The sequence below is a fragment of the Mchenga conophoros genome, linkage group LG9, assembly GCF_057382185.1.
Source record: "Mchenga conophoros isolate Kocher_MC1m ecotype Shallow Benthic linkage group LG9, M_conophoros_male_GT1.1, whole genome shotgun sequence".
Taxonomy (NCBI): Eukaryota; Metazoa; Chordata; class Actinopteri; order Cichliformes; family Cichlidae; genus Mchenga; species Mchenga conophoros.
Window position 1 is genome coordinate 25220044 of NC_140534.1, and position 25488 is coordinate 25245531.

Below are 25488 nucleotides of genomic sequence, written 5' to 3' on the forward strand. Positions count from 1 at the left end.
ACATGTGCCACTGCTTCTTGGGTAAACTGTGCAAAGTATGTGTGTGGATTCAAAGTCAGATGTATGGAGGTAATAAGAACGAGACTTCTCTAATGACTGCACAGAAACAGCCAGGGCAAAGATGTGTGTCAGGCTGTGTGTGTGTGGCATGTGATTTTAAGGTGACAGATGGCGCTTGTCACAGCTTCAGTGCTCGCAAACCGTTTACCCAGGAGGCATTGCTCACAGGGTTTGTTTTGATGAGGAGGAGGACCAAAAGGAGATCGCGTTACCACTCACTCATCGCCCTCACATGGTTCAAGCCAAACTCCTCGCCCCCTCTTTTTTTTCTAAGTCTCGTCCTCCGGTCGCTTCCAGATTGTCTATATCATACATAAAGCACAATAAACACACTCTCATGTTTGCGCAAAGATGGACACAGATTTTGCCGCTCTTCTTGACTCTCTGTCTAAAACACACACACATATTTGCTGTTACAAAATCACACAGGGTGTGTGGTCAAATCCTGTGCGAAGAGAGAGCGCTGACAGATGTGGAGGCAGCAGCGCGAAGCAGATGAAACGGAGAACGGGGCTCGGTGGGGAAGAAGGGGAGAGGAGAGGGTGTCGCATCTGCTGGCCTAGATCCACTGCAAAGATCATCCTGCCTACGGATAAGAGAGGGTGTGAAAGACGTGAGACTTTAAAAAAAAGAAAAGAGAACAAGTGACACAGCTTCTGCATTCACTCATGTCCAAGTCGCACTTTTGAGTTATTTTAAGTGTCAGAGAAGTGTCGCCGAAGACGGCGGTGCTTTCATCTGTGTCATTCACGACCAGAGCTCTCTGAGGCTGTCCCGATAAGAAGGCACGACTGTCATCAGCGCGCGCACTCGCATGTTTCTCGTCTTGCAAACATGTGAAGATTAATTCGATGTTTACGGGATGAGTAAACAGCGATGACAAAGGGATGTCATCCTGTGTCGTTTTTTTGCTGCGTTGCATTTACAACCACTTTAAAGTGCGTCCGTCCTGCAAACACCGCAAGCTTGAAGGCATATTTTATATCGCTACGCGTGGCGCTTCATTTATGTTTCACGTCAGCCAGCTGTGACTCTTCCTGCCTATGTGTGTAAGTTGCATTTTTGACCTGCAGCCAAATGAAATGTGTTTGTTCAACCAACAAACAAGTCCATCTGAATCAAAACAGTATCTTTTTCTTTTTTTAAACTCAGACTTATGAGATTCTGCCTTTTGTCCTGACCCTGCTGCACAAGAAAGTTGGAACAAACTACAGAAGAGCCTCCCTAGAGCTGGTGAACATTTGAAATCTTGCTCAAGGACACATCAGCAGGGTGAATTGTCCCCATTAAAGTGAACGGAGGCCAAACTTTGAAGCTTAAAAATAGATTTCCTGCTAAGTTGTTTTAATTTATTATCAAAAGAAAAACACTGAATCATATTAAAGATCACTTCCTGGCATGTTTCAGGTTTTACTTTGAAAAATATCCAGTGGCTGCTTACGTGTTTATATCAGACTTTTTCTCCTTAGTTTTAGCTGCAATGTGATTTTATTTAACTCTCATGTATAGAAAAATTTAACTTCTGTATGAATACAAAGTTTTCTTTTCTGACCTGCAGCCCCACATAAAATGAACCTTTAACTTAGATGATACTGAGCCTACCTCAGCCTATTCATTATTTGTGTAGAGCAATTTTATAAGGAAGTTGGGCTTAAAATTCCACTGAAAATCAGTTGCAACGGGTCTTACAGAGTGGCAGAAGGTTGATTCTCTTAATCTGGACTTCTTCGGTCTCAGCTGACTTACAGGTTTCCCCAATCCTATAAACATTACATTTGCACAATGACTGAAACCAGCCCACTGAATGAACAATGGGCTGTGAGGCCAGTTCCTTGATCATTAAAATGCAAAAATGTTCTTACGGAGTGATTAATCCAAATTTAAAGCTTTTTGGTTTGAATCATCGTCAGTATGTAGCCATAGATCGGCCTCCCCAGAGCAGAGACCTCAGCAATATTAAAGCAGTGTGGGATCATCTTGACAGAAAACAGAACGAAAGGCAGCCAACATCTGAAGAAGAGCTTTGAATGTCCTTCAAGAAGCCTGGAGAACTATTCCTGAAGACTACTTAAAGAATTTACAAGAAAGCTGTTTAAGAGAGTTCAGACTGTGTTGAAAAATTAAGGTGGTCACACCAAATATTAACCTTTAAGCTTGTTAGAACTGTACAAACTCCTTCCTTTATATACTATATTTCCATGTATAAATGCACATGTTTTAAGAAATCTCTGCACTAATTTCCAATTTTCCTAGCCCTAAAAAACCTTTTGATAATTACATTTAGTCCAAGTGAAAGTTCAGTTCTGAGATGGAGTACCACAAACCCATCAGGCTTGAAACTGTACACGATCAGCGTGGGAGACAGTCTGCTAAAATATATTTTACAAACCAGTTTAGGATTGATCCGCTTACAGCGCTAAGATTAGTTTTCACCCTTGTGTCCTAATAGGCAATTCCCAGTGTAGAGTACCCTCGTTACCTTAACGTTAAATGCTTACCCCATCAAATTCAATTGATTTAGCATCTAAGTGGCCTGCATGTTATCTGACCAGCAGTTCCCCAAATCTAAGAGCTTTCAGACATCACTTTGCTAATTTTGACAGAGTAAACTTTACCAGTCAGAGCTTTACAATTCAGCATAATGCAAGAATCCAAAACAATTAAAAGTGCACAGCTTTACACTTAAATTCATAATCGTCACCAACAATAAAATCCATTCAGACCAGTAAACCATATTATGGAGGGATCATGCCGGAGACAAATCCAATTACTCTACAAACCCACAGTCCAGGAAACACACCATCTGCACACTGACTTATATGAGGCTAGAAAATTCTGAATGTAAACACAGAGATCTCTTTATGAATGCTTACCACACAATACACACATATAAACAAATAAACTAATACAAGGGCACACACAGAGTGCTTAAACTTGAAATTTACGAGTCATAATCTCCCGTGTCTTCCATAAAAACAAACCGAGTAATGGTGATTATATTTGTGCGAGCGCACACATGGGACTCAGGGAGACTGTCTGAAAGACAGGGACACATGACAGCAATCAAGCCACTTAGGTGAAGCAGTCACACAAGGAGGTTGAATGCAAAGAACACATAACTGGGGTTAGAAAATCTAATCGAGAGTAAAGGAATGTCTCAGATCTCAAAATAGCAACAGGATAACACATAAGCTGTGTTCATTCTTCTGGGATTTAGCTTGAAATAGGAAATGATAAAAGAAGGAGAGACCACTGTAAGAGCACTGAAAGCGCTGTATGTGGAAGAGACCGAGGGGCAAAGAAGCGATAGCGCAGTGTTTGTCTCTTTTCATCCCTTTCTCCAAAGAGGACACCAGAGACTTTAATTACCTGCACCTGTGAACACACAAAGAGCCCCACCCACCGATCTTGGCTGCAGACCACACCCTTGTTCCCACGGTAACCTTCTTAAGACCCCCACCACACAGCCCACTATCTCCTAAAAGTCAACAAAAAGTCTCAACGCTGTACAAAGTATCCAGAGGCACGAAGGAGGAGGAAGAGGCCTGCCTACTCACGTCCAGCGAGTCCTCGTTGACGATGATGAGGGACATGCCGTGTGTCACCAGGCGACAGGAGTAACCTGAGAAACAGAAACAGATAAGTGGAGGGTAGAGGAGGAGGAGGAGGAGGGTTTTCTCAAACCCAAAACACAGGTGAAAACTCGACACAGTCCTGGCTCTCACACACACACACACACACACACACACCAATATGAGTTCCTTCACCAGCCTGTGACCAGCCTTATTTCCCTGCAGTAAATCAGGAAATCAACGCTCATACACACTTTGACAAGATGATCTGCGCCATCTCTGAGGATGCCCCAGCTTTTAAACTTGGAGCGACAAGTGTCAGCTCACATTTTCCTCTTCCCGTCATTGTTTTTTTGGACGTCTGCCACCAACTTTCTCCACGACTGCCAAGACACTAAACCCACTCATGTCACCCCCAGACGGTGGCTACACTGGTCGCAGGCACTTTCCACTTAGAGAATGGAGGCATCTCAGGCATCTCACAGCCCGCATAACGCCTGCTATTCTTCCAGCCATGATTTCATTAACTCCACAATACATTCAGTTTGCTACGCTGTTGCACATGAAACTGCAGCAGCACGTTTACTTGCTAAAAGCAACATTTTACCCTCACATTGTTATTTAAGCGTCTCTCACCTATATTGATGGCAGTCTCCTGCTTGTCTCCAGTGAGGACCCAGATCTTGATATCAGCCCTCATCAGAGTGGCAATTGTTTCTGGCACGCCAGCCTGGAGACGGTCCTCGATGGCTGTGGCACCCAACAGCATTAAGTTCTGTTAGAGGAGCAGAGGAGCGTGAAAGACATGCAGACATATTCTGTTAAAAAGAAATAAAGTTAGACTAAAAGAGAGGGAACAAAACATAGCACAGAATACTTAACGAGGTTTTAAAAACAATCATATTTAGGCCAGAAATAGACATCACCAGAGTGTACGTGAGGGCTCTTTTTCCCCAGACGGCATCATCCACGTCTAATTTGAGGGCGAGAGCGATGCCAGCGGATTCGGTTCAGCTCACTTTAGATTTCTGTACCAACTTTGTTTCTCCATGCCAAGACATAACCCTCCCCCCGCTTTAATTTGTTCAGCATTTATATGCACGTGTACCCTCATTAGACACACTCGGACATACACAAACACATGCACAGACACACAAGTTAACACTAATGTGTTGTTGACTCCAGTTTTATGGGGCTTTTGGCATGCTGGTGAAGGTAATTACCCTTGCGGTCTTCCAGTCAAACCTAACCCCCTCTTCTTGCTTCCTCTTTCTTTCTTTCTTTTAATTTCTTCACTTACTTTTCTCACCTTGCCTCTCTCCTCTAAAACCTTGATTTCCCCACCAAACAATTCACTGCTCTACTGTTAATCCCCATATCCTCTTATTTATCCTTTTTTTTAAAAACCAAAACAGCAATTCACTTTCACTATGTTCTACCTGTGAGCACAGACTAGCATTTAAATCATGATTATTTTTTAAATGCCTTAAAAGGTGACTTCAACTGTGTTTTCCAAATAAAAAAAAACAACAACATAATGAATACCTAAAGAAATGGCACCAGCTCCAGTCCCAAGCGTGGCCCTAAATGGAGCCACTCTGCCACCTGCTGGCCACCAAGCAGCATTTCGTTCTCTGCATGAGTGAATCACACTGTGAATTTATCAGATCAATACTTCCATGTCTCCTCAATCTGACTGTATTTTTATTCAGTTTATTGTTAGTTTACCTCAGTTTTTCAGCCTTTTCCAAATATTTTGCTTACAATCTTTCAGCCACGGTGCAACTAAAAGGATCAAAGCCTCAGAGTTTGTTCAGACGAGCAACACTTCAAGCTGCACTGTGTCATACGGACTAGCGTGCCTCACTCTCCTCACGTCATATCCCAAACATGCCCTCCCAAATTAGCAGTCTATTTAAGCTGCAAAATGTGTCATCTCTCCCTCTGACAGCACCACTGCTGCCACCCTGCATTGCTGCCTGCTGTTTTGACCACTCCACCACGCCAACATCCATCTGTAGGCTCCGGGCGGGTGGGGGTGGGGGGATTGCTCATCAGTCTCCAGTTTTACGTGTAGCATATTTGTGGAGAGTGATAACCACAACCATGCTTACCAACCAGACACAAAAATACCTCGGAAAATGCAGCAGGGTGAATAACTGAGAGACAGCTGTGGTCTGAAGTTTACACACTCATCTTGGGCTTGAATTTCGTGATAATCCGGGGCTTTTAATGACTTCTTTGAACTGTTGTTTTTCCAGGGTGGAATGACTGTACACTAGGCATCTTTAATGACTAAAAAACAATAACTGGGTGTATAACCTTGAATTCTTTTTGGATTTTCTCAGATCCACACAGGGTCAGAAGTAGACTGTCTTTTAACTTGACGAGACCAAGGCCCATTAACTTCTCATTAGTGATCATGACTGACTGCAACTGGTATTTTCTCTTTGGCAGCATAATTTTTTTTGTTTGACAGCACTCACTGGACTGATCAATACTCAAAACAATGGGGAAATCCAAGGAACCTGTACATTTACATAAACTTGGAAGATCTTTGGGAGCCATTTCTAATCAACTGAGGATTCCAAGATCATCAGTTCAGACAATTGTACATAATTACAATGTACAATGTATTTAATGCCACAACTTTAACCCTACCAGTTCTGCCAAGATGATATGTCCAATATTCAGCCAGAAGGTGAAGAAGTTTAATGTCAAAAAATATTTTCCCGGCCTTTAAGGTGTCGCGGATAAATACAACAGAATAAACCAACAGGAGGTCACCAACACACATCATTTTAGACAAAGAGATGTTGTGTTTACCTTTTCCAGCAGCTCATAACACTCCTCAAGCTTCTGAGCGCGGTCTTTGATTATGGTGCTGACACGATTATATTCCTTTAACCACTCCTGATACGCTTCTTCCTCCAGGTCCACGTACGCAAAGCACAGTGTCCTCAAGCCTGAGTGGATGGAAGGAAGATAAGCTGGTCAAAGCCTTGTTACTGAGCTGAAATAGTTGCTGTTAGCTGCAAGACATCCACCAAATGCCAACAAATTTGTGACTTAAGTCTGACTTACAGAGGAAAAGCCTTAAAAATCAAAAACTACAAAATCTACCTTCTTACCTTCAGTAGCAAACTGTTCCAAATGAGCAACTGTTAAGTCTTTGTACTGAGACGCTTCGGTCAGACGTTCAAAAATAACATTATCCTACAAAAACAAGGAATTGACCATTAAATTAAAACCATTACCTTACATTCATTAACATCTGAATTTACTGATAATGAGATAAACGCACCGCTCCTTTGCAGTACAGCCGGAGCTTCCCATTGGGTGTCCTGACCACCACAGACATCCGTTTACGGTTACTGTAAAGACAATTTAGTTTAGTCTCAACCCAAAGCAGTCTCATATCAGCATTTTATCACTGGTTAAGAAAAACATCAACTTCAAGCTCACCTGGAAAACTCCAGCACATTCAGTAGCTCATAGCTCTTCTCTTCCCCCATCTGAAACCCACAAAAAAATGTCAGCTCCTGTCCAAAAAGTAGCTGCGACTCCAGAGACGTGTGCGGTTACACACTTACAGCTTCAATGATGACTGAATCAGGGGTCCTGGCAGTGAAGACAAAGCCCAGCCCTTTGGCTCCTTTGACCAGTGCTCCTTCGTCAGGGGACGAGGCCTGGTAGATGATCTGGTCGTCCTCCCTCTCTGGAACCACCGTGTGGCACACCGCCATCATCGTCAAGAACTCGCAGATCTGAGGTGATGTAGGCTGAACGCCCGCGAGCAAACAGAGTGAACGTGGTTATTAGCAACAGCCTCCAAGACGGATGGCTTCAAAGAAAGAAAGAGAAAAGCCTCACATGGTCCTTCTCGATGTTCTGAATCAGAGTTGGGTCGTCAAACTCTGTGGAGTTGTGGCTGCTGGATGGCAGATTACTAAAAGACAAAAAAAAAAAGAATCCAAATGTATTTTATTTATTTTGTGTGTGTGTGTTGGGGGGGGGTCTTTGCAGGCTACAAGACATAATTTTCTGATAAAAGCATGTAAACATTTAGGAAAGAGTCCAACGCACAAAATGAGGAAAAAAACCACTAAAAAGGGAAAGGCTGATGTTGAGGGGGAGGTGGTCACTAACCTGAAGTCGTCCATTGAACGCTCACAGTCAAGATCAGGGAAGTGGCTGCAGTAATGAATGCGGTGGAAATGCAAAAGGAATTAGTTTGAAATCAGTTGATGAATTTGATTAGTTCATCTAATTAAGCATGCACGAGATTAATCAACTGAGCAGCAGCTAATGCTAATTAAGTTCATCTAACACAGGCCGATAAGGAAATATCAGTAAGACGATCTGAGAGAAAAAGAGGTGAGAATTTATTTACAGATGCGATAACTGACCCATACGTTATCCCGGCTATGGTACACTTCTTAAAGTGCATGATGTTACAGGTCAGAGTTCCAGTCTTGTCGGAAAACAGATACTTGACCTAGAAAAAGACAGACGGTGAGTAACGAGAACAAAAGCAGGATGTTTTAGAGCAGCTCGTTACGAAGAGGGCGAGGAACCGACCTGGCCCAGTTCCTCATTAAGATTAGACGTTCGCGCCATGGCTGGCGTGTCCGTTTCTGAGTAGTACATCTCCACATCCTGAGGACAAGAGCAAAAAAACACTTGAAGTAAGTGTGTAATCGACCAGTTGTAGTTTATAAGCACGCATTAAAAATGATGCACGGGTCATACCCAGTTAATAAAGAGAGCCTGTGTGAACTTCACCACCTCCAGAGTGACCAGCAGGCTGATGGGGATCAGGTTATTGTACAGGATGATGAACGTCAGTAGGTTATATGCAAAGTTCAGGGAGATGTCGCCTGAAGTCGCAGACAAAATTCCTTCATGTAATAACCCAGATTTACCCAAACATGCAAGTAATATAATGAGACTTAAGCAATCTTGGCGCGTTATGGTCTCACCGGCCCGGGACAGGTACCAGCAGGCTTCGTCTGTGTGTTCTCTGTTCCAGATGGCTGCGCCCACAGAGCTGACCAGTGCCATGACCAGCAGGATGCCAAACAGAACCAGAATCTGCATGTTGGTCACCCGCTCCACATTAGAGCGCTTCAGTGGCGCCTTGGTGGAGTTCTGGGAGTTGGAAAGGCTTTTGTTAGGAGCTACGTTTTACTCAATTAATTATTGCAGTAACAGTAACAGAAATGCATAATTCAGATGACCGATTTTCATCCATTTTTAGCAGGAGAATGCACGAGCAATCCAAAGACTGTAGCTGAAGATTAGTCTGGATGCAGTCCCGGTTAAGAATGTGTCACGGTTAACTGAAAGCTCTAAACTCGCCCAGGCAAGGATGACGAAGAGATCCTAATTAATAAACAATTTGAAATTTGGCTTCAAATGCCGGATTTTTCATGCTTATTCACAGTTTACTGACTTAGAACACAGCAGAGGATTTACCTGCATCAGTTTGGAGTCGTGGCCAGTGTAGACAACAATTCCCACAACCCACTGCGTGTTCCTGAGCTGGGCGCCACGCAGCAGCACCTGGTCTGGACCCAGAGGGACTGGACTGAATGAAAGAGAGGTTTTTAGCCCCAAATCAAGTAAATAAATGTCGATTTCTGCAGTTTATGCAATTAATTTTTCTACTTTTAAGTTGCTTCTCAATTTTTACTTCCTAATTGTTTTTTTAATCCACAAAAAATGCGAATCACTGCATGTCTTCCGTGAGGAACCAGTGCTGTGCAAGTTTAAAACAAAACAGATTTTAGCACCTAATTCTGACAGAGCATTTGCTAGAGCTCAAACCTAAGTGACGAGGAAAAAAAGTATGTCTCTCACTTCTGGTTTTCCAGCCGTAGAGTGCCAGTGAAGTCATACAGGTGTCTGTTGGGGCCTTCGCACTCCAGACGACCAGACAGTGCCATCAAATCCTCCAGGGTCTGAAACCCAGCCGTGAGTGGGAGACCCTGGAAAGCAAAGGCATGACAAGTAAAGTCAAGGAGCGCTTACTGAGGCAATGGTTTAACCAGACAAAGTATGAGAAAGCAACTGCACTACTGGACTTTGTACAAAATTCTTTAAAAAATTACAAATTTGCTTTGTTTTTGCCTTTGAAAATTTAATCGGTCAATTTTCAAGTCGTCCTTTGGGGCAAAATGAGGGACATTTGAAGAGACGTCACATTCACGAGACGTACGAACGACAGACAGACAACCCACCTGTCTGATCTTCAGGTTGGTTTCTCCGTCCAGGTTAGAGGTCTCAATGTAACACATGGCCTGTGGTTCACTGCAGAGAAGAGGGCAGGTTTGGATTAAAAACACTATAAAGATAAACAACAATGCACAGAAAACCATAAACTGTTATTTCTGAACATTAAACATTGCCTGCAAAGATCTGTAAATAACTATAATATTTTTAATTTAAAGTTGATAAATAATAAGCTACATTTTTAGGAAGTAATTAAGCTAGAAATGACTTATTATTTTTATCCATTTAACAAAAATAATAAATGAACCACAAATAAAAATAAACATTAGCAGCAGCCCTTAAAAGCAGCTTAACAGATGTTTAGAATATATTAATGAGGTACATGCAGCATGCTCACACAGACAGAGAGACACAGGACTCTGACCTGGAGGACACTATAACCATGTCAGCTGGGAGGTGCTGGCCATTAGTCACCTTCACTATATCTCCTACTGCCACCTTGTGGCCAGGACGCAGCAGTGCAACAGCATGAGGCAGGGAAGAAGAGGGGCATTGAGGCAGAGGGTAACAGAGAACAGGAGGGGTAAGAGATGAAGACCGAGAGGAAACAATGGGCAGGTTAATAATATGTGACCAGCAGAGGATGCAGCCAAATAAAAAAGACGAGTTTGAAGTTTTATGCGATTCATGAGCAAGAAAGAAGAAAAGAGAAGGAACACTTTTGTCTTGTGAAGTGTTCCAGGAAATTCTGCAGCTGATTTAAAAGTATATACACATTACAATTCCTAAAGAAAGTCCTCGTGTAGCTGAGAAGTTTCCCCAAATGACCCAATTCCAAAAAAAGGAATGCATGATAACTTCAGAGAACCAAGGTCAGGGCAAAGCATGTGGAGCTGACTTTATAACTGTAGACAGTCATGCTAAAACACTGCCAGTTTGCTACATCAGGCACTGCAGAAACTACGCAAGTGTTTCAGGCTGTCGGTTCTCCTCGGATCAGCAGCCGGAAACTTGTTTTCCAAGTACACAGGAAGGGGGGAGGTAAGCTTCGCTTCAAGAAATGTGACAATCTTGGATAGGATGTAAACTGTGACACTGCCAATTCCTACACAATCAAAAAAACAAAAAAAACTACTGTACTGACCCTGCATCTTATTATAATCACGTATGAAGGGCAAGGGCGACTTTTTTAAAGAATCCCTCAGACTTTCATTAATAGAAAGAAAAGCAAAAACTCTTCCAAAAACTGATTTTATGATCTAGCGAACCCAAAGTTGCTGAAAAGTTATTTAAGGGCTTGAAGGGCGACTGAATCAAATTCCTGCACCTGTCGTGTCACTGTGAAACAATGGGGCTTAATTTCTGCTGTAGACGTCTGTCATCCGCATAACGAGGGTTCAAATTTGATTTGACTTGACCTGCTGGAGAAAGACTGTGCACAGCTGGACTCAGTTAATGGGCACGTCCGCTAAGAACATTCACAACCCTGCAGAAATGACAAAAAAGACTGGAAGGAAAAAGCTTTGTGTGAGCGGGTTATACACTCACTCGGTTCAATGAACTGCAAACCACCGGAGAAAACGCAACTATTCAACAAAAAAGATGTGCCTGTTTGAAATACTGGACAAATTAATCCCCTGAAGAACAATTAGATGCGCTTGTTATCTGATCATGAAACGTGACTACTAATAGGACAAGCATGTTTTGCCTGTCAAGGATCCAAAGTACTCATAGGACAGTCTATTGAACAAATAAAAAATAGGTGTGGGAAACGGTGGAATAAGTCCACATTAAAAGCCATCTCTTAGCTCTAACGGACATAATCAGATGTACTAACTGTTATTTTTTATCATCTCATGAGGGTTACTGCTCTTGCTTTGAAGTATTTCATTCCGAAGCGTTCACTTTTTGTTTCTTTTGCATGCTTTTTTACAATACCTGAAATTCATTCAGTACAGTAAGAGAGTTTCTCATACTTCTTTCAACGTTATTTGACGTCGCTCGTGGCAATGAAACAGGCTAATCAGTGTTGTGAAACAGCAAGAGAGATAAGTCAGAGCACGAGAGTCGAAGAATGTGACGATACCTGTTTCCAGATAAATGTCTGCCAGGCTCCGCTCCGCAGCACTGAGAGACAAGGACAACACAGCCATCAGTCAGCCTATAGAGCAGCTCTCATGCAGTATTCATAGCCACTAAACATTTGTCTGGGGCACGGCGGCCTGCGCTATAATGACTGATAGACAACAGCCATTCACCCTGACATGAAAGGAAAACAAAGCCCACGCAAATACACGCACACACGAGCACTCTCATGAAAAACAGAAAGCACATTAACAAGCACACGCGTGATACCTGTTGTCTTCTTCTTGTTGACCGTGTTGTCTGCTTTATGCCTTTTCTGTGGCGAGATGAACGACGATTAAGTTAGCCCCACAACGCATCACTTTTCCAGTTTATGGTGATACTCACATGGTGATACTCACATAGTCCTCTATGATCTCTTTGATCCCGGCCACTGTGAGAATGAAGATAAGCGGGACGAGCGTGGTGTAGCGACCGGTCGGTGACACATCAGGGATTTGCTAATGAGGGAGAAAGAGAGAAATTGATGCTGATAGAGCTGATCGCAAAGAGAAGAAATGCCATTTCATAACACCGCATTTCCCTTAAAGGTGGACTTTTGCACACTCTGACATGCGATGAAATAGGCTTTGCAGGACGGAGCATCTAAAGGCTGGGCTGAGTGCAGAAATCAAACAAACAGTTCGCTGAGCAAACAGCGCTGGCAGCTGCTGGGGTTTACCTGCATGAGTGCGATGAACAGGAAGAAGGCATTGGCAGCACGTCGGATCTGCTCGTACAGAAAGCGCGGCAGAAAGGTGAGAATCCCATACTTTGTGGTGCTGTAGAAGAAGACAGTGAGAACAAAAGAAAGACAAAAAGGGAAAGTTGTTTACGTTCAAAGAGATGCCGGAAAAGTCAGGTAAAGCTTTAGCAAAGCTGGGACTTCATGCATAAATTGTGAGCTAATGATTTTTTTTCCTCACTCAGGGAATGCTTGAGTAGCATTACCTTAAAGGCTGAATAACAAAGAAGTCCATTTGGGTTTTAATATTGCAGCACTTGAAAATCTCTTACAAACACAAAATTGTGCTCAGAGAGTGCAAAACAGAGCCATTACGTCCTGCAAACACACAACCCTCTCTATAAATAGGCCAAGACGTTTAATCCAACACTAAATTTAGACCCCAAAATACCCCAAAACAGCGCAAAGAAGCCTTGGCAACCTTTTTGTCAGTCATCTGTATTGATCAGACAGCTGTATCGATTAGCGTTGTTATAGCCAGGAGCTACAGTAAGAGCTTTCAGATGAGCTAAAAATAAGAAGTCACCCTTCAAATCAAGGCCTGCCTTGTTTTTGTGTTGTTTTCTTTTTTTCCCCCGTGCAGCCTGAGTGAACAGTAAGAGCCTCCGCTTCCGACTGCATAATGGACAGTGTGCGTTAGCGTGCGTGAGGGCATAGATTGCATGCAGCAAATTGCAAAACACACTCCTCTATCACAATTCAGAATCTCCTTGGAGATGAACCCAAAACTGCTTTCGCCATCTGCCTTACACTCAGACACAGAACGATAAAGGCCGGGATGTTACACACACACCAAAAAACTAAAAAGACAGAAGCCCAACAGATGCTTTTCAGTCACACTGTTACACACTGTCCTCCGGGTACAGCCACACTAATGCATTTTTGCGTAACTTTTGTAGTGTTTTGCAACTTCTAACACACCCAAAAGGGTAGTAGAGACATTTGAAAATCCTGTTTATCCAGTTTTAACTTAAACAAAATTAAAACGGCGTCTTAGTTTGGACAGAAATGGAGACTTTTTGGATGGAAACACCTACAGTCGCTTTTTAATTGGATTCTATCCATCGCCATAATTAAGTCAAAACACATCTAGCTAAGCCCACATGTGATCCTTTTCACGTGGGTACTCCTTTTTCCACTGCCCTACGATCCTTTGGCGATGGATAACGCCCCCCAGTACCTCTCTTAAAAATGTCGCCATACTTGCTTTGCAATTACTTTTTCCCCCCCTGCTGCCATGACAACCATATACTCGCTTGATACTTTCAGTAAGAGTACCACCTGATGGTCGATCCAAGTAAAGAAGTCTTGTTGGCACTCTAGTTCTTCTCCTGCAGTTTTGTGTACAAGCAACCAACTGTCTGCTTTCTGTTTTCACTGTGACTCACATGCCCAGTGTACGTGACTGTTTCTGAACCTGCGCTAAACCAACTTTGATTTTATAATATGAGAACCTGTTTGTGTGACATATTCAGAACTTGAGTCTAACCCAGATGCTCTGGTTACGTCAGAGTCAATGAAGCTACACCGATGATCGAGCAGATAAGGTAGCCTCAATCTAACCACAGACAAGTGATACCAGATGCCACAAAGAGCAAGACCCCGGCTTCCAGTGCTTTAGCAAAAAAAAAGAAAAAGAAAAAAAAAGATAGAAAACAACCCAAAACTTCTGCCGGTGTTATTTTTTTATAGCATAAATGTCCAACTTGCTGGTGGGGTTAACAGCTGTCAGCTGCAGGGGTGATGCTCTCCTGCAGTTGTGTGGCTTTGACATGTTTTTATAAAAAACAGACTGAGTTCTTCATGCATTAAGAACTGGGCCGAGGTCGGAGAAGAGTCATTGATATAATGGGAAGAACATGAGTTATGCACATGTTACTTTGTGCTTAATGGCAATGTGCTATGAAAACAACAACATTAAAAAAAAAAGGAAGCGATGGATCTGGGAAATTGGAGAAGAGGTGAGTTGAGTATACAGATAAAAGCTACAAGGCTTTAATCTCCGCCCCCGTAAAAAAAATCAATAGTGCTATTGAACTTTTAAAACACAAACTGAAGATTTACAGGAACACGGAGACATCAAAGGCCATGCCTCTGGAGCCAGAGTGCTCCCGCCTCTCCAATCACCATGCAGTGGGGGCAACACGCCATGCATGATCCAATCAGAGGAGCAAGGGAGCAACCACCTTAATCTTCTTTGTAGAGCTGAATTGGGGGGTTTTTAAAAGTGGAACTGACTCTCCCGACAATGACAGCAAGCCCACTGAATGCTCGCTGCGCAGCGTCGAGCCTTTCGCTCACCGACCGCGAACCCTGGTCTCCTCATGGCACCGTCCTCAGTTACAACATGCAAACAGCAACAAGAGCCAAATTTCACTGGTGTCTGCCTGAATCAGACTTGACTGAGTTTCTATTTATTACTACAGCTGAGCCAGTAAAGTATTCTAATGACAGCTGGGACAATAAGAGATTGAAAAAAGAGACTCTTTGTCGCAGCACAGGCTGTTTGGCTCGGCCCGTGAACCTTACTTACGACAGATTAGTACATATGTTGGCTGCAGAAGCACCGGGGACCACCAAAACACTAGGTGAATCTTTTGTAGTCCCCACAGCTACGATCTTTGACTGAGTCATGAGAGATAAGAGTGGACAGCTTTGATCCTCAGTGAAATCTAATCAGCACAAGCACAGTAGACACTGTGACAACAGGGGAACAGAAAAAGAAACCTTCTTCTAAATTTTCTTTCTAACATGTATCTTTATTTTGATTAACATCCAAAATTATTCATGAGGACGTATACTGATTAAATCTTTTTCCACTGAGATCCTCCTGCGTCCTTTAGGCAGTGGACATATGTTCAGCCTTTAGACTGCTGCAGAGATACAAACAAGCTTTTTAATAGGTGAGTTATTAAACTGGCTTGTCAATAGATGTCCACCCCTAATAGTATTCTAAAGTAAAACATTCAGTGTGATTTCATCAAAACTAAAACAAAGAGAGCTATTACAAGAGGACAATAAACTAAGTCTCACTCGTCCAAAGACTACTCTGCAGAAGAAGAGAGGGTACTTCACCCTGACAAGGTTGGTCTAAAGCCCCTGTGAGCAAATGGTGTTCTTTAGTACGACACCAGATGTCTACACTCTGGTTGTGTGCTTTGACTTGAAATGGTACATGCACAAATAAAATGTAGGCGTACTAAAGATGGGTCAGCAATAATAAGATGAGTGCAAACAAACAATTAAAAATCTGCACAAAAGTCAGTCTGACCGACTTTTGAGGTGTGCAACGGTTTGAAGTGCTTTTTTTTTTTTTTTACAGCAACAAAAAAAAAGTTTTCGATTATTTTGGGTAAAATCCTTCCGCCTCTCTCTCTCTCTCTCTGCTGACAGCTAGTCAGGAAGCACAGTCCTCTATTCCTAAAAAAGCAGTGCGTAAAACCACAGGGCACGCAAGGCATGCTTTGTAGCAAAAGTTAAAAGCTCGGGGGTGACGCCTACCTGACATGGTTGTCGCAGAACTTGGTATTCTGAGGCCGGTTGAGAAGCACCGTCCGCGCCGAGGCGTCTACGGGATCCGCATGGGAAGTGGTCCCGGACATCTCATCATCTGCCTTGCGGTAACCGGCGGACGAGCAAGCAGGTCCTGCACCGTTGGATTGATGGGAGAGAGGCGAGGCTGAGTGAGTGCGAGAGAGAATGAGAGGCAGAGAGAGAGAGAGAAAGAGATAGGGAGGGAAGGGGAGAGAGAGCGCGAGAGAGACAGAGACTGGAGACGTGGTTTAGGTTCAAAAGCGAGGGCGACTAATTAGTACTAGAGGCTACTGTATGCTGATGTATGCTGAAGCCGGCGGGGTTGATTCAATGACGTTTCCCGTTATAAACACCCCCCTCTTGTCTTTCAGGTACCGTCAATGCACACACGCGCGTTTCCCGACGCCCACGGGACCCCCCGCGTATAATGGATGTGCTGAGGGATGCACAATGGCGAACAAACACACCGGGTCGGTTTGGTTTTTGTTATTGTTGTTTTTTTTTTAAATCAGCACTTCAACTTGCTCAAATGTAAAACTGAGAAACCTCCTCGCGCATCGCGACCATCATTAAGAACAAATTATCCAAAAAAAAGGGGGGGAAGTGGCAGAGTAGGATGCACCACGCTTTTCCTCCTGCAGACTCGCTGCTTCCCCGCCCGCCCTCCCGGCTTTGTCGTCTCCAACCATTTTAAAGCGTCGTGGTCTCCGCTCATTCACCCCCGCATGAGCTCCGGGAGCCGGGCAGTTTTTCATCATCAAGCGTGCGCATTAACGCGGAGCAAGTGCGGTTCTGTGGAGCCGTTAGGGGAGTGACGGACACCCAAACAGGTCGGGACGCCACAGTTTACTCAGCTGGAACAACAGCGAACCTGGGCGAGGACAGATGCAGCAGCACGCCCGTCCTCCCTCTGCCCTCCTTCGGCTCTGCTGAGCAGGAAACTCCCAGCCCCGGTGCTGAAAGATACTGGCCCGAGAAGCTCCGCCGCCGTGTCATCTGGCCACCTGCCGCCTCTTGAAGCTTTTATCCGTCTCTTTTTTGGACGATCTCCTCCCTCTGGTGTGGTATCGAGCCGCTCGCTGTTACCAGCTCAGACAAGGAGAGGAAGCCATATGGAGCTCCTTCAGTGCTGCGGAGGGGCAAAGCCGGGGTTTCGTCTTTAAAGGGCCAGAAGCCTGATATCGCCTTAAGGTCTAGTGGCACTTTACCAGATGGGTCAAATAACATCCGTGAAGCTGGAGCTATCCATCAGATCACTTCGTGTTGCGTCCCTCCACTGTGATGCCTCTGCAACAGCAGCAACAGTCACTTCTTGCAGGTTGTATAGATTATATAGTCGTTTGTGTTTCTGCATGTCCAAAATTGCAATGTATAATAGGCCAAATGTACGAGCTGTGTCATTGTTATACTATTCCCTAAAAGCTGTTGCAAATATAACGCATAATGAAATCATATGCATCACAATGCTCTGAGTTTGTTGGGATCTGTGTACTCTCTGTCAGTGAATCTGTAAGTGAAAACAACAGCAGGCTAATTGCAAGATTGAATTTCCACAGTCCTGAAACTCTATTTCTGCAGCACTACCGAACTCCAACAATAGACGAGTCATCTTCTCCCCTCATCAATAACCAAACAGTTTAATACTATTATATTCCACTCAAGCTTGCGGCTCTAAAGTAGCCAATAAACTGTAAAATTACCCAGAAGTAAGCGAGCCAGGCTTACGTGATCAAATCTGCTGGCCCATCAGACTTTTTCCACTGAAAGAGACATAAGGTTACGTGTGCTTACAGGAAACGGCTACACCTATTTAATAGTTTACCAGGGAGTTATGTGAACCCAACGTATTTCCGTGGTATTATATTTGTGAGTTTTTCGTGTTTTCTGCTTTTTACCTCAAAACTGCTCGACATTTCAAGAGTTTGCGCACTCCAACCGCTCCACACAAGCCCGCGACGTGTCCGCACATGACACAGAGGAAGGGTCAAAGTCTAACCAAGCCCACAGAAAATGAACAGCCTCTTATCTCTATATCTCCATTAGCTATTACCTCTGGACCACACGGAGATTTAAGACCCAATCACAGCTCAGCTCTCCACAGTGCAAACTGCAACAAAGTCAACTGAGATAGTAAAGAGCTGCGAGGAAGTGATCAAGGAACATTCAAAGGTAAAGGTAATAAACGGCAATGCATGCCAACTATAATGCCATCGAGCACCTCTGATGTTTTCAGCCTTTTTTTGGTCATTTCTACACGGGCAGACATTTTTATTGAACAAACTTCATCCTTCCACTTCACTTTTTAAAACCCCTGTAGACACCTTTCCAAGGAGATCAATAATGGCTTTTTCAGCAACCCACTCAAGCTATAATTCATTTCTGAGGAGATTAATGCCTCAGTAACTCATCTCTGATGGAGCAGAAATGCCATCACCTCCGTAACTCATTACCGAACAGGCCAGCGATGACTCAGCAGCAAACCCCATTCAGAGAGCAGCCAGGTCAATTACACGTGAAGCGCCCAAGACAGACACACAGGTAGCGCAGGTCTGATGACCTGCAGCCACAACAGGTAAGACTAGACTGATCCCAATTCAATTAACACGCTGATCTCTTACTCTGCTTGCAGGATGCTACCAGCCACCCATTCTGTTGGTGAGTCTTAAACAAAAACACGTCTCCTTTCCTCAGAGCAATCATACGCTCCGAGGAAAACATACATCCATTATGCAACGATGCTTGATAATCTTTTACGCACCTCTCTGCTGAGAATACATGTGTCATGAGAAGGCGATTAAGCCAAACACATTTAGCACAGCTAGCAGGCAAAATGTGATGTTTCAGCATTTGCAAAGGGCCTCAGATGGGAAAACAAAGCATATTACTTATCACAAGCTTCATAATATCTTAATACACGGTGTTAATTTGTTGTGGGTTTGTGTTGAATCCAATCTGATCTGGCCTCGTGCCAAAACTTCACAGTTTAAAAAGCTGGCCAGGCTATAAATAATGCATAGATGGGAGCTGCATAATTCATCAACATTTTCCAGTATGGCAGAGCATATTTCACCAGACACTCCGCCCCGGTGCTGCGCCCACAGCTTTCCACTGTCAAGCGGTGTCCCTCACTGCCTGTCAGAATAGAGTTTGAAATGGCACGAATGTAGCTTCAGAGATGCTTGGGCATCTAATCCAATCATGCCTGGTGCAGACACAATTCTCAGCTCAGAAATGAAATTAGCCAAAAAGATAATAGCTACTAATTAACAGCAGTTATAGCAGAATACAATTATCCTCGGTTGGTGAAGAACTTCCACTCCAAACAAGCCACACTTGGGACAGATCCTCTGGCTCATTCTATGTTTTCATTATCTGAACAACTATCTGAATGTACAATGCAAATGAAAGTACTCTATTTCTGTGTTTGGTATCCCTGCCTCAAAGAATGGCAGGAAAGTGTCTTAGCTCATCCCTTAACAGCAAAACCTCCATTTGTCATCCTCTACAACAAGAAGGCCTGTCAAAGTGTTCTTGAGCTAAACACCAACTCCCCCCTCCCCATTTAACGTTAATGAAGTTCAGAAAAAAGAAACACCCAAAAAACCCCACATCTTTGCCTACATGCATTGAATCCAGTCAAGAATAAAATGGCTGTGTGTTGTCAGGAAAGCATTACCGACAGAGCGCCGTCTGCCTTGGCGACCCCTGCGTCCCATGGCTGTCGTTGCTCTCTTAGGTGACCTGCACGCCCTATCTGCAGGTCTCGGGAGACCTGGCGTCTATCATTCCCAGTGGGTCCATTGGCCGCTCTGACAGAGTAGGAAGTAAGGCGAGCAAGCCTCTTACGGCCCAAGTGAGCAAGCGTGATAATCCCCTCTGTGTCTGCTCTGCAACTTCACCTGCTGCTCATCCATAACCTAATAATCCCACAGGTGCGATTGCAACACGCTCATACACCTTAAACTAATGTATGCAAATGCACACACACACACTGACACTGCATTATGGACACACACACACAAACAGGTGAAAGTAAATCTTTTAAAGCCATAAAACATAAAAAAAGACCCATCGACATGCAGCTACTCCCATGCCCCTCTCTATACCCAGAGTCGTACCTACATGCATGCAGCAGTGTTCTTGTACATGCTGTTCAGGCATGCCATATCTATGCGTGCATGTGCTGAGTTCTACAGCATGCAGATGCACTTGCTTAAATACCCCATATAGCTTTGTCTTCACCAGCATGAACTACTACAGGTATGCCACCAATATCTACAAGCACATGCAGTGAGAGGGTCCTGTTCAGCATTCATCGCACTCCAGGCCCCAAGGAGCTACAGATGATCAGTCCACAACAGTGATAACGTGTCATAACCTTTTCTGCAAAGACCCTGAGATCCTAATGTGAGTAACTCAATGTTGTAGCTCTTGAGGGCCGGGGGTTGAGACACGCCTGCCCCTAGCTGTTGGTACATGCACCTTGGGACTCCGGACACAGATGGGGGCATCATCCAGTCTAATTCGAGCAAACTCACTTTTGTCAAACCTGTCTGCGAGGCGGGCACGCATGGTAGCACCGGCGCCCTGGCCTGGGTCCTGCAGCTCAGGAGACTCCTGCCTAATGGTGGTCAACACTAACTGCTCTGTGGACGCCAAGAGAGAGAGGCCACGGCGAGAGAGGACAGCACACACACACACAAACAAGACAACAAGTCAGTACACACAGACTGTACCTCACACAGCACATCCACGTGTCAGTGACTACCCAGATGATTTGTTTGTGTGTGAGCTGAGATGAGACTCATGCCAGCATATGATGGATGCAAGCCTGAACAGCTGCTCAGAAATCACTTTGACCAAACCCCTCATAGCTTGCCCAGGAGTGCCTCCTCCTGGCTACTTCATGTAAATGCCTTGTTTCAGCAGCTTACTGGGCCTCCCTGTTATCTCCTAAATGGTATCTTAGGTAGCTTGGCAGCCATGACAACCAGTCATTATCTTCCCTAAACAGATGTATTGTTGACAGTTGGCTGAGCTGCATGACTCACATTAAGAAAGCACATCAACACTAGTAGAAAATGTGGCCTTACACTGATATTCAAATGGAGCAGAATGCTTTTACTCAGCACTCACTACTACACACATGCTTTATATTTCTAAGGCTCCTCTTAAACACAAACAGTTAAAACTATAACTCTCTTTGCAAATGTGTGTAAATAAATGTGACAGACTGGCAGCTGCAGACGTCATTGCCAGGCATGTGGCAGCTCGCTAATTGGAGCAAAGAATCAAGCGGTCAGGCTTCAAGAGATTACAGTAAAAGCACCGTGAGGAACCCAGGCGGAAACATGCAGACGTTGACTAGACTACCATCCTGTGCTTAAAGTATAAAAGCTTTAAAGCAACTTTTAGACCCCACGAAACCAAAAAAAGCTGCAGGATTATATCTGAAAATCACAGTGTAAATAAGGTAACAAATTCATCATGAGACCACCTGATATTCAGTTTAAAACATATTTATATATGCAAATAATAAGTGGGTGGGAGGGATCTACAAAACAGGAACAATGTCACTTTCTTAACCATTTGACCTTCTGCTTGTAAAAAGTGGAAATGCATTTTTTTTTAACAACAAATAAATATGTGGAACTTCTGGCCTGAAGATAGTATGGCCCAGTTGGCGCTCACAATTTACCCTGCTTTCTATTTCTGGAAGCTGCAAGAGGCATGCAGCCACACTCACACACAGATACACACACACACACACAACAGCAGAGCAGCCTGACAATATGTGCCGGTCACTATTAAAAGCCACTGGATGAGGCGAACACGTGCTCTTCTTTTCCAGGACAATCCAATCCAGCGTCTGCTTGCCATGTGTGAAATCATCTGATGCAGCAGGTTGTTTCAGCATCCTCACCTTCTGGCCAGCTTGTTAGCTGATGAGGACATTTTCCTGCTAAAAACTGAGACAGTGCAGGTTCTTGCATGAACGGGGGTTCAATGCATCCTGTTGCATGAGGCAGATTCACGCGTGAGCAACAGACTGAAACATCCCTTTATTCAACATAAGGGTGTGAAGCACTTTAAAACTGAACACGCTGTGGATGTGGATGCCCTTAAGGTTGAGATAAAGGTGAGATAAGGAGAGCGCTTTAGAGAGTCACGTGGCATTTAAGTCGGCGAGGTAATAGGCTGTTCTTGGACCGATCTGCAGGCCTGGGGGTAAATTTGTCACCTTATATTGCTAATATTTCGCTTTCAATCACAGCAAAAGTAGGTTAATACATTGTCTTTTTTTTTAAGAGTCAATCGCGGACACTATGATGCAGCACAGGAGGAACACAAATCTGTTACAGCATAATTATATAACACCATAACAAGGCCATAGGTCAGATTTACACAAGGCAGTCAATATTTATTGATAAGGTCACACATTTAACCCGTGGAAGATAAATACTATTGAGGTCATCAGAAATTCCTTCACTTGGCTCCTCCATAATGATGCCAGGCTATTCTAAATGAGACCTGAAGCAGGCACCTGCAGTCTGCTTGCCCTTTGCATTCCTCTCCGGTGCCAAGAAATGAGCGAGACTGGAGGATAAACACCGGCATGTCCCTCCGTGTGGATGCCGCAGTCCCGAATAAAACGGTTCCCCGTTATTATGCCAAGCACATATCAAAAGCGCACGATTTTCTACACAGGCCGCTGTATGCAGAAAAAAGGACAGGCCCGTTAGTGGGATTCACTTCACAGTGATGTGTGACAGCAGAGAGCGGCGGGCGGAACCCGGGTCGTGCAAAGATTAAATAACACGTTTCTTCGTGCTGCTTACCTCCCTCGCTGTGGATCTTCTTGGCTCTCCGGTTGAAATACATCTTGCGAGCGGTGAACGAGAGTCGGTGCGGCTAGAACGAGGAGGCCAGAGCGGTGTCATGCTCACGGAGAGGGGAGCAGGGGAGCAACGCTCTGCATGGGCTCGGGCTGCGGTCGCCGCTGCCGCCGATGCTGCTGCTGCTGCTTCTCAGCGATCATTATTTCTCGGTCAAACCGCGGAGATGTGGTGTAGAGGGCAGCCTGCTCCAGCGTCGCGTCAGACTAGACACAATAGTTGCTTCCGGTCAGTGTTTTCAAAATAAAATTACGTTAGACTATAATAAACTGGATTCATGACATCGGCCGGTCAATTAACGCTTAAGTTTGCGGTTAAACGGTGACCTGCTTCTGCTTTCGGTGCACTCAGTTTTATTTATGAAGCATATTTAAACCTACAAAGTCCAGTATAGGAGAAAAACGGGTTATTTAACCCTATAACTCTATTTGATTCGGATTCTGTAAAGACGACTGTATCGTATTTCCGCCACCTTTTTTTTGAGACGTCATCCGTGTGATTTTTCCCTAATGAAAAACCGAAATAAATTATACAAGTTTTTGAGCAATAAAATGAAAAATAAAAATAAATATATTAGAAATTAATATTTTTTTTTATTTTTATTTTTAATTTAATCAGATGGTTCAATAAATCCTCCATTTTCAAAAAATATATATATAATTTTCTGGCAATTGTTTTATTCCTCGGGCTTTAAGAGGATAGAAAATAAATTAATTGATTTTGTTTTTAAAGTGAAAAAAACAAACAGTACACACACTAATAACTGTCACGCTACATAACCTGCTAATAGCAAAATGTAGTTTCAAGTTTCAAAGCTTTATTGTCACAAGGATAAAATAAAAGTCTTCCTTTTATATACACACACAAAACACTTGAAATAATTTAAATCTTTTTTTCACTATATTCTATATTAAAAGCCAACTATCATTTGGCTGCCTTTCTGTGTCTAAAATATAAAGTATAAAAGGGGCATAAAATAAATAAATGAAAAATATATATCTTATATATTATAACATATATATTTATATACAGTATATCTATACTGTAAATGTTTGTTATATTGTGAAAACAGCCACTTTTTCACAATATATTTTCTTTTCTTTTTTTAAATCTTATTTTATTTTACTTGGAAATGGTTTTAGTGAACGCTTAATAGGCTCATATTTTTAAGGAAAGGCGAGACATTTTTGCTCGTATTCGGTTTTGCTTTATGACACTGCTTCAGACAAGCCACGGGAGCGCGCATGGGATGAGGATAAGACGCGTAAGCGCTCCCGGTCTCTAGAGGCTCAGTGTGAGATAAATACATAAAGATACAGCCAGAAACATTTTACTGAACAAACAGCTAAGTCTTTTAGAAGATTTCCCTTGTTATTAGAAATTCTCAGCAACTTTGTTTTCAAAGTACTTTTTAAAAAGTTTATATATTATTATATAATCGTTTATGCTTTTATCGCTTAGGTCAATTAAAAGTGCTGAGTGGAAGTTCAGATTTAACAAGGTCTTTAAAAATAGATCCGATTATTGGTAGCCAGTGCTGCTGTTTACATCTGCCACGTTTCCCGGAGGACCGAGGGTCGTTCTGGCCTGCTTGGGAACCTGGAAGAAGCGCACGTCACGGAGACAGAGTCTCTGCGTATCCATGGCACGCTGGTGCGCACGCCAAAGACGCGCATAATTAAGCGCGTGTAATCTCTATTTCGCTTTCTGTCGCTAAGGCAACCAGGTAAACAGGTCTATAAAACAAAATGAAAACACGGAGAAGAGAAGTAGGTACCTAATAGAAAAATAAATACAATGAAATATAAATGTAAAAATTGCTACAAGTTGAAAACTTGCCCAAAGTGCCAATCAAATATATGGTTTACATCGATGTAGCTCATGATCAGTTTCGCTGAGTGTGAGTGAAATTTGATACTTTTGCTTGATTTTTCAGTATAAAAACATTGGGACGTTTGAGCTTATTGTATATTAGTTTAATAATTATGCAAATGATCTCGTATAGATAGGTGTGTGTTCATAGTACATTTTAATGAATTAGCTTTGAAAACTGAGAACTAACAATGTCCAAACTTTGTTTTTCATATCTTAACACAGATTATTTCAATAACTGTTCTTTTTGTGTGTGTGTGGTTTTTTTTAAAGTTACTCTCCTCATTACACTTGTAAGATCACCATAATAAAATTAAAGTGAATTCTTTTGGTGGTGGTTGTTTGATTTAAAGTGTGATGATTAATCTATTATATCCTCTAAAGAGTGGCATGGGATGATGCCCTGGCCGTAATCACTGCGCAGACACAGTTTCAACCATATACATCCATA

General features: G+C 43.2%; 1 protein-coding gene across 11 annotated transcripts in view; it reads right to left on the reverse strand.

Annotated features, from left to right (window-relative positions):
* Window positions 1-23386, reverse strand: part of atp8a2 (ATPase phospholipid transporting 8A2) — a 48740-nt gene extending 25354 nt beyond the window's left edge. For 2 of the 11 annotated variants that reach the window (XR_014893919.1, XM_085287155.1), the window contains exons 1-24: window positions 23109-23386; window positions 20808-20915; window positions 16237-16381; window positions 12673-12772; window positions 12353-12451; window positions 12222-12267; window positions 11953-11993; window positions 10291-10364; window positions 9875-9944; window positions 9495-9622; window positions 9111-9222; window positions 8615-8783; window positions 8385-8512; window positions 8214-8291; window positions 8042-8130; window positions 7782-7826; window positions 7506-7581; window positions 7226-7414; window positions 7098-7147; window positions 6937-7006; window positions 6764-6848; window positions 6459-6598; window positions 4269-4407; window positions 3618-3682 (exon numbers count right to left, since the gene is read on the reverse strand). Coding sequence is in view for 10 of the 11 variants with exons in the window: in XM_085287155.1 (XP_085143281.1) it covers window positions 3618-3682; window positions 4269-4407; window positions 6459-6598; window positions 6764-6848; window positions 6937-7006; window positions 7098-7147; window positions 7226-7414; window positions 7506-7581; window positions 7782-7826; window positions 8042-8130; window positions 8214-8291; window positions 8385-8512; window positions 8615-8783; window positions 9111-9222; window positions 9495-9622; window positions 9875-9944; window positions 10291-10364; window positions 11953-11993; window positions 12222-12267; window positions 12353-12451; window positions 12673-12772; window positions 16237-16381; window positions 20808-20915; window positions 23109-23151 (2289 nt within the window). In the remaining variant the exon portion in view is untranslated. The other 9 variants (XM_085287160.1, XM_085287150.1, XM_085287151.1 and 6 more) reach the window with 9 other exon arrangements.
* Between the last annotated feature and the right edge of the window lie 2102 nt (window positions 23387-25488).